Raw genomic sequence first — 20,498 nt, 5'->3', positions numbered from 1 at the left:
CAGTGACTCTCTAGCCTTTGACCTAGTAGAAAGGAATCTATCATCCATGAGGATCTTCAAAGGAGCATATCTTATTTCAACAAACCACTGAACCAATCTTACTGCAAGAAAACAAAAACAAACAAACAAAAAGGACTAATTCATGTATCACTCAAAATATAACTGGATACCGAGTGATTAACTACCGGCTGCTTCGGGGATTTTCTAAAAATGTTTACTTGCCCAGCACACAGAAACCTCAACAAACACTTCAAGAATGAATGAGCAAATGAGCAGAAATCGCACAGAAGAGAGCCATGAACTGCCAGAACTTGGCTCCCCATCGGTTCCTGCATATATTTCAATGGTCCTATAAAATTTTCTGTTGGTCATCTGTCGAGATGGGACGATAAAACCCACCATCAGGCTTACTGACAGGGCGGAAGGGAGGACAAGGAGGACAGCTGGAGGTGGGGGTGAGGGAAGCAGTATATACAGAAGCTAACTTCTGGAGACCTCTCAGACCCACATGTCCTACTAAGCACCTTCACCTAGACTGCCCACTTAACTCTCTTCCAAACCTTTGTGAATTAGGGATTATGATTTTCATTTTAGAGCTGGGAACCTGAGGCACACAGGATAAGTAACCCAAGATAATTCAGGAAGGAAGGAGAAGGCAGGCTTTGGAGCAGAGCCAGAGGAGCCTGGTTCTCAGGGTGGCACAATGGCTCACTGGCTGGCAGCCAGCCACAGCAAGCCTGACACCACTTCTCTCATCCATTCTGTAGCTTTGGTCCCTCAACTGGCCTGGCTATGTGGTCTCTCTAAATTAGACTGTAACCACTTCAAAGATACAGCTGGTATTTTTGGTGCCTGTATTTTTATTATACTGATGCACTGGATGTGGAAGCTCTATGTATGGCAAGATTTGTTTCGAACTTCTCAAAATCAGGAAGTAAAACAACTATGTAGATGAATTTCTAAATGGTCTTATTAATAAAAACAAAAAACAAAACAAAAACACAGAGCCAGAAATTGGGGTTAAAGCCTGAGAGAGATCAGAGGAATAGGAACAGCCACAGCTAACCTCACCTCAACAAAACTCCACAGCTTCCAAAAGTGAGCTACTTCCTGTCTACCCATGCCTATATGCTGGGCTGTTCTGCCATCTGATTTGTTCTCTCTGTCCAGCTACATCACTACCTCTTCCTGCCCAGCTCTGTCACTTCCTGTCTGCCTGTACAGACCTCCAGACCACCATGGTTAACTATTGTTGGAATTTAAGGCATGTGCTACCACACCCGGCTCTGTTCCCAGTGCAGCCTTGAACTCACATAGATCCAGACAGATCCCTGCCTCCCAAGTGATAGGATTAAAGGCGTGTGCTAACATCGCATGACTTTTTTTTACTTATAATGATTGGCTTTCCTCTGATCTCCAGGCAAGATTTATTAGAGCACAAATAAAATACCACCACATAACTGCAGTGAATACTACTATAAAGAAAAAAACAGGATAGGTCTTTTAAACAGTTTCAAGAACATACAAAGAACAGTCATATATCTGTTTACACAGAGGGTCCAATGGTTTGTATTCTACCCCATCTACTTATCTCCTCTCTATAGATAGATAGGTAGGTAGGTAGGTAGATAGATAGATAGATAGATAGATAGATAGATAGATAGATAGATAGATAATGATAGACAGACAGATAGACATAGATGTGGATGGATATCCTTCCCTCTCTCCTCCCCACCCCTCTTTCTCTCCACTGTCTTTGGAATCTTTTCAGAATGATTGTTAAGATCCATTCCTATATTCCTTCCTGTGGTTCCTAAGACCAGGGCATTCTCTGACATGACCACAAATAAGTCATCAGCTGCAGGGAAAGTTATTGTTAATTTAGTCCCTTTATCTAATTTACTATCTACAATCAAGGCTGCCATTTGGCCCATTGATAGCTTCTATAGTCATCACAGTATGTCTCAATAGCTAGATGTCTATGAAGAATTGACAGGAAAAATTAAGAATTAACATGGGCAGAGTGCTTAGGCATCCAGAGAGCCATTTGGCTACATTAGCTCATTTGCCTCGCCTCTTGCCTTTCTAAGGTCCAGAGGAGGCACTGTCCCTGCTTCACCCATCATGGAAAAGGAGCCAAGTGGAGCCTCAGAGCTCAGGCCACTCCCCACCCTTCACAGTACTGCTTGGTACTGATTTCAAGACCTTCTTCATTTCAGTACCAAGGGACTGAGCACTAATCCAAACATTTTAAATTCCGAAAATAAATACCATTTGGATGTTTATCTTTCAAACCACTTAGTTTTATGTCAACCTATAGATTACAATCAACAGTCGCAGCAATATTTGTAGGAAGAGTCCTGAGCTATCCCTGGGGGGTGGGGTATACTACTGCATGAGTACAATAGGTCCCACTATGGCATTTTAGGACCTGGCCTCCTAGGCATCCGCCTAGTCTGCATTGCTGAACCCATTCCTCCTCACACCTAGAACCACAAGCAAAAGGCTGTCAGTTCTAGGGTTGACTCCAACAGGGAAGACAGAAATGAACCAAAATCACCTCCCAGGTGCGGTGGTGATTTCCCAATCTTCAGCAACAGCCTAAAGGGATGGACTATCACAGCCATATCTGCTAAACAGTGAAGCTATCGTTTCAGAAATGGAACTATGGTGTTCAGATCCTCACTCCTCCACTGAGTTCATTTGCCGTGGGCCAGTTACCAAGTGTGGCTGGACCTCAATTCCTTTACCCCCACACTCAGATGATCAAACATGGAGAAGAGAGGAGAGGATGGCAAGGTAGAAGGCTAGCATGTGGGAGGCCTCTTACTTGCTCCTGCTGCTCAGAAGGACTGGAAACCCTCAGAAGGTGGCCTGGCTTGTGAAAAGCCAGCCTCTGCTTTCACAGAGCTTGGAAGGAACAGAGCAAGTTTGCGTCTGCAAGAGTGAATGGCGTGTGACTGGAAGCTTTGACTGGAAGTCGGCAAGACTCACTGCCTGTGGAGAACACGAACAAGCAGACCACTTCTGCAATCTGTGCCTTCTCTGTCAGGGAGCAGAATTCTGCCTGTGTGGCAAAAAGAACAAAATATTTACCTTTTCCAGGGCCTCTTTGTCAAGCAGTTCTTGCACAGCTAGAAGTTTGATGCTGTAAGAAAAAAAAATTAAAACAATACTTGAAACAAGTCATTTCATGTCACCAAGCATCATCCCACAGGACACAGAGATAAGAATGTGAACTCTCAGCCCGCCCATCTTTCTATATCACATCCTACCTCAAGGTGACTTTTTGTCTGTTTGTTTGATTCAAAATGACTGTTCCAAATATATTTAAGACGTCTCTAAACTCTAAAAGTAACTTTACCACAAGATTAAGCACCTTCTATTTTCAGTAGAAGTCGAAAGTCAGACTCGAAAAGGAGTTTGCACACCAATGCTCACACTATTCCTCAAAATCCAAAGATGGAAACAATCCCAATATACATCAGCAGATTAAACGGACAAACGCAAAGTGGTGTGTGTGAGTGTGTGTGTGTGTGTGTGTGTGTGTGTGTGTGTGTGTGTGCATGTTATTCATCCTTAATGGAAGGATATCCTGATATATACAATAGAGATCACAGACATACCCTGAAAACACACTAAGTGAAATAAGTCAATGATAAAAAGATGACTCTGAGTGATCTCACTTACGTGAGGAAAGAGTAGCTATTCGATAAAGACAGAAAGAGAAGTGGTTCTTTCCTAGGGCGGGGGGGTGAGGGCAGTGGGAGCTATTGCTCAAGTGGTATGGCACTTCTGTGTAGGATGAAGAAAAAGTCCTGGAGTTAGACGGTGGTGACGGCTACACGACAGTGCAAACGTGAGCTGCCACCAAAATGTCTGCTCAATAATGGCTGAAATAGTAAACTTTGTTAAACACATTTTACCACAGAGCATCCTTAAAGTGACAGACAATCGTTTCATGCAAGGAACTCGAGTAAGTTCCGAGGAACATGAGAATTCAACAGTGACTCATGTTCGGTATTAACCTTCACTCACAATTCTTTCTGTGATAATGACAAAACAGTACACATCCTGTATTGCTCATCAGGCACTGACGGCACCTCACTGTGTGCATGAGGCTGGGAATGTGCATGACTTTAGGACATGTTAGCTGCCTATGAGATTCAGGGCTGCTTGGCAGCCAAGGTCTTATCAGGACATAAAGTGAAGTGTGTCGAATGGATGTACAGAGGGACTAAGGGAGCCCTGGCTCCACAGACAGCCTAGAGGGCTTTCTGAAGAGACCCAAAATAGTCTTGCCAGGAGAGAAGTTGGGATGAAAGCTGTATGGAGAGCAGTGGCTCTTAACCTGTGGGTTGAAACCCCTTTGGCAAACCTCTATCTCCAAAAATATTTATGATTCATAACAGTAGCAAAATTACAGTTATGAAGTAGCAACAAAAATAACTTTATGGTTGGGGTCACTACAACACGAGGAACTGTATTGAAGGGTCCCAGCATTAGGAAGGTTGAGAACCACTGCTGTAGAAGGATACCCAAAGACATCAAGAAGAGTGGGCAATATCTCAGTTTCCAGATTAGGGCCTGGAGCCTTGACTGCAACCAGCGATTGGGGTGACAGACTCCAACAGCAAGTGTAGATTATAGGACAATGCTTTCTTTAATAGACTTAACTGCTTTTAAAGCATTTGTGAGCAGATATACTCAAGCATGCAGGCAAGGCCTAGGCTGTGCTGAGTACATGGGCAGAAAGATGAGAATTCAGACATGGTTTGGAGAGGAGTCAACCTGAGGTTGGGTGATAACGCTCCATCCCCAAGGCTGATGTATCTATTTAAGGTCACTGGTCATTGTAGTCCACACTTGACAGGTTGTGCAGAGAAGAGGGGAATCCTGTTAGTCAAACATAGCTGCCTGCAGGCATAATGCCATCGAAGGCTCACCAGCCCTTATAAACTTCACCCTCTTGAAACAAGTGAGCAAGTATATCCTACCTAACGCAATGGCTTGTCTTCCTAGCAGGTCCAGGAAAGGCAACTGCTGCCTTCAAGGCCTGTAAGAGGCCACCACTACTTCCATTCACAATTTGGCAAAGGTGGGTGCTAACAGATTGCCCCAGGGCCTTCTCTCCACTAGCCACTCACTTCTCTTCCATCTACTACACAGATTTGCTTCAGCTGTTTTCGTAGAGACACTGTGTGACCGCCCCAAACAGCTTTTCTGGTCAACCACGGCAGAGGGTTTCTACTTACATGTTGCTTTCCTTGGGATACTTCCTGCTCTCTTTAAAGTGTTATTTGCTGTAGGATTTCACTTATCTTCTCTCAACCACTGAAGCACTTTAAGGCCGAGGGCTTACATGTTCTCTCCCATAGCTGTACTTGTAATGCCTACAAGTGACATGTATAAACATTCAAGGAGTATTTGCTAACTTCATGGGCCAAGGGGCCCAAGGGCCAAGTTATTTTGAAAACTCTTACATTCCAGTATGGATGAGTCAAATGCCAAGTCATGCCTTGGTTTCTCCATTTGAAAAAAAAAAAAAAAACATGCCTTAAAGGAGTTGACTGGACAAATTCACCCTGGGTAAAAGCTCCTTACTAAACATAGTTGTGTAACTGACTGTTGCTATGAAACGGACCCAGTGGCAGCTCAAAGCCGTTAGTCCTTCCTCAGCACCTTCTAACAACCAAAGCGAAGATTCTAGGTTAGCAGTGTAGACAGCACCTTACGTGCTCAGTTAGCAGCACCTGTTCCATAGCTCAGGTTACAGAAGCTTCCATTGCCTCTGAAATAACTGCTGGAGAAGGTTTACTGGGAGCGATGTGGTAAACAGCCTCCTGTTCCTGCTTGTTTGTGATCCTGGGTCTGATCTGGTCACAAATATCAGGTGTCAACAGGTCAGAGGTAGAAGCTGTAAGCCAGTCCACCCTTTTCCTCCCCACCCACAGACACCACATCCAACCTACCAACGAGCACCACGGGAAATCTCTGGAGGAAAAACGAAATGAAAATAACCTCTGCCCACTCTAGGCTACTCCTCCCCACTCTGTGGAATGGGGTGACATCCACACGGCTCCTCTCTAACCATCCCTGGGCCCTGCCACCTCTTTCCATGGGGCTTCCCTCTATTGACCTTTAACTGAACTTCAGAATCCTTCTCAACACCCCAGCAAGCCACAGGCAGTCTACTAAAGACGAGAGCAGGCTCAAGCCCACTTACCATCTGCTCGAAAACCAATGCTAGTATTCACATCATTGGCAAAGGGCAGAAAGAAACAGACATTCTCACACTTAAAACTCCAACCCAAGATGGAAGGGTCGCAGGGGCCGGGGAATGATGATGAGGAGGAGACACTCAATCTAGAGACACTCAATCTGAGCCTCAGATCAGGAGCAGGGCGGCTGTGTAGGTGGTCACTCCAGGGGTGGCTGCCTCGGAACCCTTCAGCAAGCTGTGACCCTTCCTCCTGAGACCTACAGGTGCTGTGGGACGGTCTATATGTCAAATTGCTCTGATTGGTCAATAAATAAAACACTGATTGGCCAGTGGCCAGGCAGGAAGTAGGTGGGACAAGGAGAGAGGAGAATTGTGGGAAGCAGAAGGCTGAGGCGGAGAGACACTGCAGCCGCCGCCATAACCAGCAGCATGTGAAGACGCCGGTAAGCCACCAGCCACGTGGCAAGGAATAGATTTATGGAAATGGTTAATTTAAGATAAAAGAACAGTTAGCAAGAAGCCTGCCACGGCCATACAGTTTGTAAGCAATATAAGTCTCTGTGTTTACTTGGTTGGGTCTGAGCGGCTGTGGGACTGGCGGGTGACAAAGATTTGTCCTGACTGTGGGCAAGGCAGTAAAACTCTAGCTACATACAGGCTCTGAGGGCATCCTCAGAGGTCCCTTTAGATGACTACTCCACTGTTATTTCTAATGCTGGGTGCTCCTCAAGTCTCAGATACTTTTATCAGTAACAATGATATCCAATCTTCTAACTCACCAGGTACACCCTGGGAAGTGATTTCACACATGTTTAGGGGCAGCAAACTTATTTACCAAATCTTCCATTTGATACCATCTGACTTCTTAGTCTGGAAGATCATCTTCCGTTATGTCGCTTTCAATTCTGTCCCTTCTGCATCCCTCCTTCTTTCTGCTACTTTCACAAGTATCTACTGAAGCTCTCCTGCTGTAGAAACGGCATCATGCTTGGGGTGAGGGCACATGTGAATACATAGTAGGCCCCGTCCTCAAGAGCTGAAAGGTACAAATGAAAGTGTTGCTTAGGTATATACTCGGGGGCAGGAGTGTGTGGTATTTATAGTCTCCCAGGTTCCAAAAATGGATCCCTGCCTCAGAGCATGTGTCTGTGGGTGGCCTGAGACCTAGTCAGCATTCTCTGAGATCAGCAGAGGCCGGGCAGATGAACACTCAATGAACAGTCTTCCCATTTTCTGCACTACACTTAGAGGAGAGAGGGAAAGCACATAAAATCAGCTAGCAGCACTGACTTGATTCAAAAGAGACAACCTCAACCGCAAGTTCTGAAGACAAGCGACACTTACAAGCACCTGGAACACACACAATTAACTTTTGCCACATAAGCTTCAAGAAGGCAACGTGCTGGGGGCAAGGGGATAGAGGGGCACTGTCTTTTTTAGCAGGGCAACATCTGGCACCCTGAGGTTTCTAAGAAGACTAGAAGCAGCGGTGGGAAGAGTGCCCAGCACTCTCCCCTAGTGAAAAAACAGAACCACCGGGTCAGAGATAAGCCAGAGGGCAGCTGCAATCGGGGTGGCTTGGAGCCGCAGACTGAATAGCTCTTAGTCGCCCAAGGACATGGATAGGAACACTTGATAGATCCTACAACCGTGTTTTGTTTCTTTTCATTATTTTGAGAATTTCATACGTGAGTAGTATATTTACATTATTTCTAGCCACCCTTCCTCTCCATCCAACTCCTCCCTAGCCCCCCAACTCCCTGATATATGACCTCTTCTTTACTTATTATTGTTTTATTCATGCACATACACACATATGTACATATAAATGCATGAGTTCACTGAGTGTTGCTCATATGTATATGTGTTTAGGGCTGACCTCTTGAGACTGGATAATCTATCAGGAGCTCAATCTATCTGGGAGAAGACTCTCAGCAGCCATTAATCTCACATAGCTCTCACCTAGGGGTGGTATACTGTGAGATTTCCCCCACCCACACTGCAATGTCTATTGGTGTTATCACTGCACCACTCTCATTTAAACAACCATATTGCCGGGATTCCATGGGTATATCTTCCTGTCATATAGAACAGACACTACGTACGTCATAGCAGACACTCTGGTCCTCTGGATCTTACAGTCTTTCAACCTCCTTTTCTTTTTTTTTTTTTTTTCTTTTTTTTGGTTTTTCGAGACAGGGTTTCTCTGTGTAGCTTTGCGCCTTTCCTGGGACTCACTTGGTAGCCCAGGCTGGCCTCGAACTCACAGAGATCCACCTGGCTCTGCCTCCCAAGTGCTGGGATTAAAGGCGTGGGCCACCACCGCCCGGCCTCAACCTCCTTTTCTACAATGTTCCCTGCGTCTCAAGTGTGAAAATTGTACAGAGGCTATAATACATTTAAGGACAAAACTCCCAACTCTAAGAGACAGGCACACGTTCAGGGAGATTATACCCCAGTAAGAGGAACACTGGAGTTGAGAACCACAGTATGGGGGATAGAATTGGCATATGATAAATCCTATGATAACACATGTATCATCACATGACCAAAATATTTAGGACTCTTATTTTACATACCAGCCACTCCTGGGAGACACTGAGAAGCAAGGGTAGCCTTTGTCTTAATTCACCTGAGTCTGATAAAGGAGCTGGATGATCATATCAGCCACAGGGCGAGCACACTGCATGTCCAATATGCTATACGGCCCCCTAGAAGAACACCAAAGCTAAGAAGATCCTTCATTTGTTTTGTTTGAGACAGGGTCTCACTATGTAACTTAGGCTGGCTTGAACTCATGGTCCTCCTGCCTCAGCCTCCTAAGTATGAACCATCTCAGCAAGGCTTTTTGGATGAATATGAGAAAGCCAAGAGAAACCTCATCTCAATTTCTGGATTAAGACTGGGAACTGGAGGAAATATGTATGTAGCAGAGGAAAGCTACAGCAGGCACCTGACAGGAAGCTGCCAGCAACGGCAAGAAAAGAAGGTGAAAGCCAGGCCTCATGGCCACAGGTCAGGGCCACTCTATTCGATGTCCCTGTACAGTGCTCAGGAAGTTGGACAAGTCAAGGTCAGAAATGGTGCCAACCCAGCTGCCCAAACGCTCCTCCCTTCCCCTTTGGAGGAGGCTCCACAGGAACAAGATGACAAAGAAACCTGCCTTGTGGCCTCCAAGGTTCAGAAGAGGTCGTGAGTGTCACAGATAGACTTGTTTTCCCTAACGTTTAACTTTCTCCCACCATTGTGAAACAGGGCCATCAGCCACTGCGGGACAGCAGACTTCTCTGAGGGAAGGCACTGGTCCTGCTGTCCCCAGACATACCTGTTGTCACTGACAACAGACACGCTGGTGTCCCATCCCCACCAAAGCTGACTGCTACTGCGTGTCAGCTTGAGAACAATCTGCACACACCTCAGCCCGCAGTCACCGCCCCTGGGGAGTCCACCAAACCGCCTGAAAAAGGACCTTCCTTAAGGACAAGCCCCAGAGTTTCTGTTCCATTTTCAGGTTTTTCAACCACTTGGGTTCATTACCATGACTTCCATTTTCTTAGAAATGTATTTGGTTTACTCATATTTCCAAATCTTGAGCAAACAACCATGCCAGAACAACATCTTCACCCAAACCTGGGCCCCCTTCTTCACTCTTTCATGTCGGGAAAGAAATATTTGCTCATCTCCAGAACTGGGTTTAGGGCTGGCAATGTGGCCCAGTGAGTAAAGGCGCTTGCGGTGGAAGTGCATGATTTGATTTTGATCGCCAGAACCCTCGTAAAGGTGGTGGGACAGAGCTGACTCGGCAGGGTTGTCTTCTGACTGCCACACACACACTGCGGTTAAGGCAACCCCCTACCCTCCCCCACCCCATGCACACACATGAATAAGAAATAAAGAGTTTTTAGAAAGAACTAAGTTGGTGAGAATGAAGGCTACTCGGCCAGCCTTCTGAAAACCGATCAACTCCGCCATCCTTTTCCCAAGTTACTTGGGTAATTTCCGGTCCCCGGCCTCGCATCGGTCACTTTCTCTGACTGTTTCTCACGCTGGATAAGCATTTGTTTAAATGATTTCTTACATGCACAGTCACACACTTTGCTCTATTCACCTCAGTCCTTTGTAGCAGGGTTGGTTGTGGGTTTTGGTTGTTTGTTTTTGTTTGCTATTTTTGTTGTTGTGTGTGTGTGCGTGTTACCATTCACATCTTAATTTAAAATGTTTAATTTTTTGAGAACTTCGTGAGTACTGTATTTGTATCTCTTCCATCCCTTCTCTCCCCTTTCAACTCCCCCAGGTTCCCCTCACTCCCTCTCAAATCCATGACCTCTTCCTCTTTAGTTATTATTGTGAGGTATGTGCGCTCATACAAACCTATGGAGATCATTTAGTGTCACTCATGTGTACGTGTGTTTAGGGCTGACCAGATATTCTGTCAAGGGGCTTGATTCTGCCTCTCAGCAGTCACTAACTGCCTGTAGCTCCTCACCTAGGGGTGGGGCCTTGTAAATATCCCCCTATGCAAAGTGGCGCATTGACTGGTATTGCCATTGAGGACTTGCTTAGGCAACCATGTTCTTGTGATGTCATGGATGCAGCATCCCCATCACATCTAGAAAACAATCTCACAGCTCTTACAGACTTTCTAACCCTCTTCCTAGATTTTTTTTTTTTTTTGCACTTACTGTGTTTGAAACTTACGTGGGTTGTTTCCATATCACTAAGCATAATGGTGCCCCACATGACAACACTTTAGGCAAGGCTGCATACGCAATGGTGTTTCCGTAAGATTTTATTTTCAGGGCTTTTGGAGCCTTCTTAGTCTGTATGAGTCAATTCTATGATGCATGTACAACAACGAAATCACCTAATAACTCAATTCCAAATGTATCTGCGTTGCTAAGTGATATATGTCTATAGTTGGGTTTGTGGGTGTTTTTTTTTTCTGTAATTCTAATGCACCATGAAGGATGTACCCTGTACATTTTTCACTCTTTAAAATACATTGTCCAATGAACAATGGCTGCAAACAGCAGGCTTGCAGGTACTATATGCAGCTTGCTATATAAGTCATCCTAGGGACCCTGGAGATAGGCCTTTCCAATGACTACAAATGTCACTCACCTTTAGGTTACAGTCGGGTATATATGAGACCTTTGGGCGGCACCAGGGCAAGATGGCCAGGATTCGCACTAAGTCATTATCTCCAATGTCAGGTCTCTACATGCTGCAAGTTCCACATCTCAAGCAAGTGGGGCTTTATCAAGTTTAGCGTAGATAACTACAAAAACGTAGCAACCAGGAATACTCATCCTGAGGGACTACAGTCCAGTGCATCCACAATTGAAGTCCATGGCACAAGCAGCAGCCTCCGCATGTGTGAGGGCTCCCACGGTGCGGCCTCTCCTAATCACACCCACTATACAAAGTCTACTTCCTAGCCAATAAAAAGACAAAGCGGTTAGGCTAGTTGATATACATGTAATCATAGCACTAGTGGGGAAAAGCAGAAAGACTGTGAGCTGAGGTCAGCAAGGCCTTGCACAGCAAGCTCCTGTTTCAAACCATTTGTGATGATCTCCTTCACCTCGAGTGTTTGCTTTGATTTCCCACACGTCCGAGCAGTTCAAAAAATCTGTTTAGAGTGCTACAAGTGTTTACCACTAAGCTTCTTCATAGTGGTGCAGGGAGTTAAGATCCAGAGGCTAAAGGCAATGTGGACTGCACTGTCCCCTGTTTGCAGCACTTTAGGAACCTTGGGAGCTCTGGAGAAGAAAAGGGGATCCAGTACATACTTCTGTGGCCCCCAAGCAGGGACACGAGTAAACTCCACATGTTGCTCTGTTCATAGGAAGCATTCAGAGGTTGGTGTAAGCACTCACAATGCTCGGAGGCTTTCTTTAGTCATTAACACATTCTTGAAGATGAGAAAGAATGATCAAGGGAGAGCATAGCATTTCAGACAAGCAGCATAAAAAGTTCATCTCCTCTCCCCTTTCGGACTTCCATGATGAGATTTGTGATTGTTTTTAAACCTCAACTGTGCAGCACTGGATCAAGGACTCTACAGATGATATTATGTTGCAATGTTGAAAGGCTGGATGTGCCTGTGGACAGGGCTCTCATCCTAAATAAACTCACTGGGATATCTTTTCACTGCAGAGCAGAAAAATTACTTCTGATGCTAGGAACTGCTTGAAGGGGAAATGTTAGCAGTGCTCTCTAGGGCTACCGATTTCAGTGCTCATTAACAGTCATTCTCATCGTGACCAGTTTCAAGCCAGAGCTGGGAAGAGATGTGATCAGCTGGCTCTTGTGAATTCTCGATACCCCAGCAGCAGACACTCTTGTGAGAAGGGGCTAGATGCATGTGGCCCTTCAGGTTTGTATGTTAAAACCCAGTAGCCCTCAATGTGATGGAGTTGGGAGGTGGTTGATTATGCCATGAGGGGTGGAACCTTCACATGGGTTTACCTTATTCGGCTGTGCTGTGAAGAGTCTGTATTTAGAACAGATGAAAGGTTTGTAGAAACCTTATACTGAACAAATCTATTGACAACTCTGTGATCACTGTGCATATCTGCCACATTCTTATACAGCTTCAAATTTCTGCATCACTGTTATTATTATATCTGTGACCAGTGATCCATGATGTTACTACTGTAATTGTTTGGGATGCCGTACAAGTACCAGGTAACACAGGAAGCTTCATTAGGAAATGTGAATGTGTTCCCCCACTGGAGAGCTGTCCTCCCTCTCTCTCCCTCTCCTCAGGCCTCCCTAGCCTCTGAGACACAACAATATTAAAATCAGGTCAGTCAATTGCCTTACAGACATCTGTGAGTGTCTGTGTAAATGGAAGAGTTTCGTGAAGCCTCTCACTCTAAATCAGTGGTTCTCAACCTTCCTAATGCTGTGATCCTTTAATACAAGTCCTCGTGTAGTGGTGACCCCCCCAACCATAAAATTATTCTCAATGCTACTTCATCATTGTAATTTTGCTACTGTTATGAATTGTAATGTATATATTTGTATTTTGTGATCTTAAGGGTCTTAGGCGACCCCTGTGAAAGGATCATTTGATGCCTCCAATGGGTCACAACTCACAGGTTGAGAACCACTGCTTTTAATAAAAAACCAGACATGAGCAAGCTTAGTAGAAAAGAATCACCAAGCGAGACAGGGTGCACTATGTCTCTTGTCCCCAACACTTAGCCAGGCTGTGAGTGCACAGGAAAAACTCCTTTTAAATTTTTATTTTTAATTAACTAATTAATCCATGCTGGTGGCCACAGGAAAGGGTCTCGGGGAGAGTGAAAAGTGCTAATTCTGTGAACACAGAGAGGAAGTAACACAGCCTCACTGGTGATGGGGAAATGTTTCAGTGCTTTGGATAGCTCAAACCAGTCACAACAGATGCAAAGTCTACTCCAGAGCAAGGCCCTCCACCCTGTAACTGTGACGCTGAGAGAGCTGTGGGAGCCGCATGAGACACGGCTGGGCCTTAAGGAAGGAGCCATGTCCGGAACACCAAGTGCAGGGGAAGCAGCAGTTCTGACGGGGGAGCCAGGGGAAGCAGGCAGGGATCCCGAGATCGCTGGTGCAGACTGCTACAAGTCCCCAGGACTTCAGAGCCAGGGACATCAAAGCCTGGCTTCAGAGCATTATGGACAGGCCGCCTCTCTTGTGAGGAGAGAATGTAGCTGGTGACTTGGAATGGAGGCCAGTGCTCATTAACTGTTCCCAAATTCCTAGTGCCCCTGAGAATCACATTGAAATCTACTCCTCCTGTACTCAGTAAATGGAGTAGCAGGGACTGGACAGCAGTGTATCTGTTTGCAACATGGTTTCCTAAGTATCTGCAGCTTATTGCTAGGACCTACTTCCCAGAAAAACATTCTTTTCAAATATTACGGAACACCCACAAAACACCTGGTCACCCAGGAGCTCCGGCAGACAACGCCAACAAGATTAATGCTGCTTTTAGGCCTGCCAACATAGCTGTCCATTACGAAGGTGTCATGTCAAGTATACAAGCTTATTACTTAAACTATGCATTTATAAGACGTGAGCTGCCATGGATCCCTCTAATGGATGTGGGCGATGTGAACTGGGAACCTGCTGGAAAGGATTTACCATTCTAGATGCCATTAAGAATATTTCAAATTTATGAGCAATAGAGGCATCAATGTTAATGAGAGTTTGAAAGAGGTTGATTCCAATCCTCATGAATGATTAAGGGGTCCAAGGCTTGAGTGGAGGAAGTAACCATAGAGGTGAGGGATACCGTAAAGAGCAGGAGGTAACTGTACAAATGAAGGAAACCACAGAGAGCAGGAATTATGAGTGGAGCCTGAGGGCATGCATGCCCGAACTGCCATGACGTCATGTTAAACAAGAAGTGAGGACTTGCTCTTAGGAATGAGCAAAGAAGGTCGTCTTCAAAGATGGAATCTGCAGCGGATGAAGGTGCCATGAAAGACGCGGGAGTGAAACCAGGGACTTTCAGTGTTAATGTCAACTCAGCCAACAAATACACCAGAGGATTGCATCTAACTGTCACCCAAGTTCTGCTATGGGTAATACCATCAAACACTATCACATTCTATCACAATCTCATTGACCAAATCTGTGAAAGAACAATTCAGACAGCAAACTTCCCCTATCCCCCACCCAAGCCACCAGTGATGGCTGCAACTCACTGCAGGCTCAAATGAACACACGCTGTTTGCAGCAATAACATACTTTAAGATAGCACTTAGTAGGCCACATTCTAGTGCCAGAACAAGTTTTTACCTATACTTAAGAAACCAGAACTAATTTGGCTATCCCTAGGCACTAGCCAGTCATCTTACTGCAAAGGCACCATCCTGGTGTATGCACGCCAACAAGGCCTCGGGTAGCCTACTCATTGTTATCACAGAGGACAGAGCTTGAAGGCATCTTTCTAGTACAAACTAGGAAGACAGGTTCTCACAGGATAACAACTTGACTGGCACTTTTCTCTTGAACTTCCCAGATTCCAAAGTGGAAGGACTTAATAGCTGCTGATTATAAGTCATCGGCTCTACCGTATTTTGTCTTAGTACCCTGAACAGACCAAGGCAGAACAGATCTGCAATGACCTAAAATTACAAAATACTTAACATTTCTATAATAAACAAACAGAATTGGAGATAAATTTTACCATTATAATGTATTTCACAGTGATGAATTTATGAAAAAAAAAAAAAAAAACAGGGCCAGCCAATAGGTAGAATGACTGAGGACACGGAATCATGTGACCAGTAGGACACGGGGAAGCTGGTGAAGGCCCGTCCTAAAGAAGGCATTGGGTTAGTCAGACTGCAGTTTCTGTAAAAATCAGGATGACAATTCTAATTTAATAGGCTCATTGTGAAAATTCACTGAAATATCATATGCTTGCAGCATACAGTAGGTACTCACTAAATCATACCTAATGATATCAATGTCTGTACATTGAAATGGACACAATTCTTACCTTCTTTAGAAGTGGAAAGTCCACAGAGAGCTGTCACTGATCAAAATAAAAGTGGCATTTTACAACTTAAAAAAAGAAGAATGCTGCAAAGAACTGTCAACAGATGGAAAAGGACTGTGAAGGTGGAGCTGCTAAGCTGGCATTTCACAGCACCAGGACTTTTAATAGTGACATTCAGGACTGCAATGTCCCTGCGATCACCACTGAATCACTTAGCAGTCAACACTCTCATCCTGATCTATCCAAGGCAGGTCCCCTCAGAGAAGCACATGACTACTGTAAGCTCTCTAAAGGTGGCCAGACAACACACTTTGTTCTTTATCCATAAAATTAAAAGAAAAAGTATGCAGATGATAGACAAACATATGCAGATTGACTGCTCTTTATCTTAATCCTTAAGATCTGAGAGGCACACATAAATATATGCATCGTGTGTGTGTGTGTGTGTGTGTGTGTGTGTGTGTGTGTGTGTGTGTGTGTGTAAGAGAGAGAGACAGGAAGAGAGAGAGAGATGGGCTGGGGCACTGGATTCAAGTCTAAACTCACTTGAATTTCATAAAGACCTCATACACATACCCTGAAGGCAATTTTATATATATTTCGTAGCCTGTGTTTTATGTGTGACATATCTCATAAGGTCATGGTTGGAATGTTTGTGATTTTAAATATTTCAGACTTCAAATTAGAGGTGGTCAGCCTAAACAACAGATCTGTTTCTTCAATACTTCCAAGTCTGTATGCAGTATTTCTTAAAAAAAAAAAAAAAAAAAAATCCAAGTCCCTTTACCAAAAAAATGAGGACAAAATTCCTGAAGTATAAGATGTTGGAAAGGAATTAAATATCAGGTCATTTTAAAGTGAGAAGTGAAACACTTGCCTTAAGCTGGAGAAAAACCTGCTACTTTAAGAAAACTGCATCGCTGTTACATTTCAAATTGGAGGAAAGGAAGAAGAAAAAGCATTTTCCTCTGACACACACTGAGCTACACGCTTCTTAAACACTCCTGTTTGCATAACATCAGAGTCACCATCATCAGGTCTACTTGAAAGATGAAGACAGCCTCCTGGGCCAGGATGCCTCAGGACAACAAAACCTTCCTTCACACTCGGGGCCAGCACTTCCCCCTGGGAAGAGTCACATCCAAGAGGGGAAAGACAAGCTGCAGAGCACCCTGGAGGTTCTTGTTGGTCATTTTCAATCCAAGTGATGATGTCTCAAGCCAGATGTGCCTACACCAGGCTCTCCATTCAGCATCATTCACTCCCAGTCCAAGTGAACTGGGGACTTCTCCCCAGGCCTTTCTCAGTTCCAGCCTCCACTTCTATAGACTCAAGTCCTTCCTAAGCTGGATAAGGTGGTCATTCCTACTCCCTGTCCCTCCTGTTGTCCTTGCCCATGCTCTGGTACTTCAAAGCCCATAAATGGGTACTAGAAATGACTTCTGAAGTCCTGCTTTACATCTGGCCATGTTTTCAGACAGAAAGGAGTACTATGTTTTCTACATAGAAATTAATGTGAACAACCCTTCCATGCTGGAATGACTTCTGAAGTCCAACTTCACATCTGGTCACATTTTTGGACAGGAAGTAGATACCGTGTTTTCCAAATAGGAACCAATGTGAACAATCACTTCTGGGGCACTTTAAAAGTGTAGCTTGATCTGCTTGGGGTGGGGGGCTGCCAGTGGGATCACAATCCATCCCTGGTGCATGAGCAGGCTTTTTGGAGCCCACTGCCTGTGATGGGACACCTCAAACAGCCTTGAGGCAGGGGGAGGGGCTTGGACCTGCCTCTGCTGAGTGTGCCAGGCTCTGCTGACTCCTAATGGAGGCCTTGCCTTCTTGTGGGGTGGGGGGGAGTGGAGGGTGAGGCTGGAGGGGTGGGAGGGTCTTTGATTGGTATGTAAAATGAATAGAAAATTTTTCTTAATAAAAAAAAAAAGTGAACCATCACAGGGCGCTTCTGAGCAACCAGGATGCCCTCTATCCCCAGCCAGGCTCACTACTGGTCTTTTCAGTCCATTGCCAACATCTTAAGAACATTGTTCCTCATTTTATTTTTCTAAGAAAATGTAAGAGGGCTTACCAGGGCATGCAAGTAAAACAAAACTTTCTGCTTTTGGAGCACACTGGGAATTAGAAAGTTATCTAACATGGCATGGTGGTTCTAACCTAATGCTCCTGCCAGAACTCAGCTGACTTTCAAGGCTGACCTTTCACAACAGTGGTCTCCCTTCAGATCAGATGAAATCCACCCCAGGTTTTGTCACAGGCATGGCCTCCCTTCACCAACAAAAAACAAACCTTCCCTCTCCCTGTAATGCAAACCAGCCAGTTGGAGTCAGGGAGTTGTGTAAAGCAGTGGCTCATAGGGTCACATTTCAAAGAAGTCTTTTAGGTAGGTTTTAAGAATAAGTTTTCTACAACACTCTTCTTTATGGAATACTTAGGAAATATATAGAGAAAAAGGGACCATGAATAATAATCCTGCTACCTGTGAATTACCATTAGGGTCTTAATGATACATTCTAGACCTTGAATAGTGAATATTGTACCCAAGGCCTCGGTATCCAACTCCACAGATAGTGGTTCAACCACCATCACCGCTGCTCTATCACAACAGCTGGGAATGAGAAGACCTGAAGACAATGAAAATGGAGTACAGATAGATACTCTGTGGAATACTATTCAGCAGAGGAGGAGGAAGAAGGGGAGGAGGAGGAGGGAGAGGGAGAAGGAGGAGGAGAAATCGTGAACTTTCCAGGTTAAAAAAAAAAAGTGGATGGAACTAGAAAAGATAATACTAGATGAGATAACGCAAACCCAGAAAGACAAATGTCCCACGTTCTCTCCAATCATCTCCCCTGACTCCACATCTTCAGATGTGAACGAGCATCCTGAAGGAAGTGCAGAAACCAGGAAAGCATAAAGGGACCATTGCTGGGTGGGGTGGTGGGGGAGCAATAGACAGGGGATAGCAGGGCACAGTGATCTGAAGGGGAGTTGGAAAAGGGGGAAGCTCTAATTAGGGAGGGGGAGGAGGTGATTGCAGAAGGGAGATGATGGTAAAAATAACAGCAAAGCTGTCTGAAGAGTCGTGAGGAATTTACTATTCACTATCCACCTAAAAAAGTATAATACATGTAAGTCTGTGTATAAATGCACATTCGTAGTTTATAATGTGAATACATGAATTTTTCTCATCTAGTCTTAAAATGCTCCCTCAGGAACCAAAAGACCATCTAACAAAAGCCCGAATAACAGGTGTAAGAAGCCTGTTTTGTCATTCAGGGCTGTCCAAAAGACTCCCAAAGCACACAGCCTGCTGTTATGTCCCTTCCCTACTGATGAAGACACCGTGCCCTTCAGACCCAGGGCCCAGAGGACCCTGAGCTGGAAATGATCTGAGGTCTGGCTTTTGTGGGACCAGAAGGCACCATGTAAGCTTCGGAAGGAGGGAAGCAACCAACAGCTCTACCCAGCTATGGCATCTATGTACCAAAACAATGACCCACAGGGCATGATAACACTAAGGGGACCATAGTGGCACTAAGACATTGGCAGTAACCAACAGCTCCCTAATGGAACTTAAGATTCCCTCAATAGGAAAATCATGCCTGGTATTGGTAAATCAGGCAACTACCCTGGGTTAGTGAAGTCATAGATCTTGGAGGCGAGCCTATAACCCCCACTTTGCCAAATCAGCATAATCTCTAACTACATCCTAAGTATTTGTCCTTACACCCACAGATACGAGTAGTCTTCAGCCCTCATCGAGGAAACTTCTCTTTGCAACAGAGGCCATTACAGGGAGCTACAACCAATCAAATGCAGAATTGTAGAGCCCAGCCTCAACAGATATCTTCACAAAGCACTACTGAGGCTCTGGAAACATTGTAGAAAAGTAGGCAGAAAGACTACAAGAGCCACACTTTCCAGTGGGGGAGACATGCACATTTACTAATGAAGCTTCCTTATATGGTACTTGTATGACATCCATTACAGTATTAACATCATAGGTCACTGGTCACAGATAAAATAAAAAGGCAGAAATTTAAAATACTCCACAAATGTGACAGAGATGTAAAGTGATTACGCAGTTGTCAACAGATCTGTTCAGGAGGGGTTTCTACAAACCTTTCATTTGTACTAAATACAGAATCTGCTGTGAGACTGTATCTCCCAGGAATGTCAGAAGCTGCATACGATTGTCTAAACATGAGCTGAACCAGAACAACAACAGTGCTAACATGGACAGGGAAAGCCAAGGAGGCTTCAGCCCTGCAAAAAGAACGACAGGCAACTGAAGAATGCTGAAGGCAGGAGAAACAGTCTTCCCCAGGAAAGAGCACACCAACTGGTTATCCAGTACCAAATGGTCAGCTCTGAAAACGTCTGTACAAGCAACAGTATACAAACTAAGCGGGTTATACTTATATACTTATGAATGTGTGTGTGTGTGTGTGTGTGTGTGTGTGTGTGTGTGTGTAGATGCATGTAACAACAATTACTGGGAAAAGAAGCCATGAATTCGAAAGAGAGCAGGGGGTGGTATATAGGAGATTTAGAGGGATGAAAGGAAAGGAGAGAAATGATCTAATTATATTATAACCTCAAAAAATGAATTTTTAAAAATAAAAAGAAACAAAAGGTGACATAAATAAATAAAAGAAAGCAATTTTAAGGCTGAATGTGGCTGCGTGGGTCTCCAACCCCAGTGCTGGTTCCGGGGCTGGGGGAGGGGGTGGAAGGGGAGGGCAGACAAGAGCATCTTGG

The 20,498-nt window shown here is 44.7% G+C and overlaps 1 protein-coding gene and 1 pseudogene across 1 annotated transcript in view; one reads left to right on the top strand and one right to left on the bottom strand.

Moving 5' to 3' along the window:
• Eepd1 (endonuclease/exonuclease/phosphatase family domain containing 1) overlaps nt 1-20,498 on the bottom strand; it is a 117,252-nt gene that overhangs the window by 50,560 nt on the left and 46,194 nt on the right. Inside the window, exon 3 of the mRNA XM_006991675.4 lies at nt 3,097-3,148. Within this exon, the coding sequence (XP_006991737.1) occupies nt 3,097-3,148 (52 nt within the window). The remainder of the gene's footprint in view (nt 1-3,096; nt 3,149-20,498) is intronic.
• Nucleotides 11,226-11,316, top strand: LOC121831221 (small nucleolar RNA SNORA70; annotated as a pseudogene).

This window comes from Peromyscus maniculatus, chromosome 7, assembly GCF_049852395.1.
Source record: "Peromyscus maniculatus bairdii isolate BWxNUB_F1_BW_parent chromosome 7, HU_Pman_BW_mat_3.1, whole genome shotgun sequence".
NCBI lineage: Eukaryota > Metazoa > Chordata > Mammalia > Rodentia > Cricetidae > Peromyscus > Peromyscus maniculatus.
Note: the sequence above shows the minus strand (reverse complement) of the source record. Positions and strands in the feature narration are given on the sequence as shown.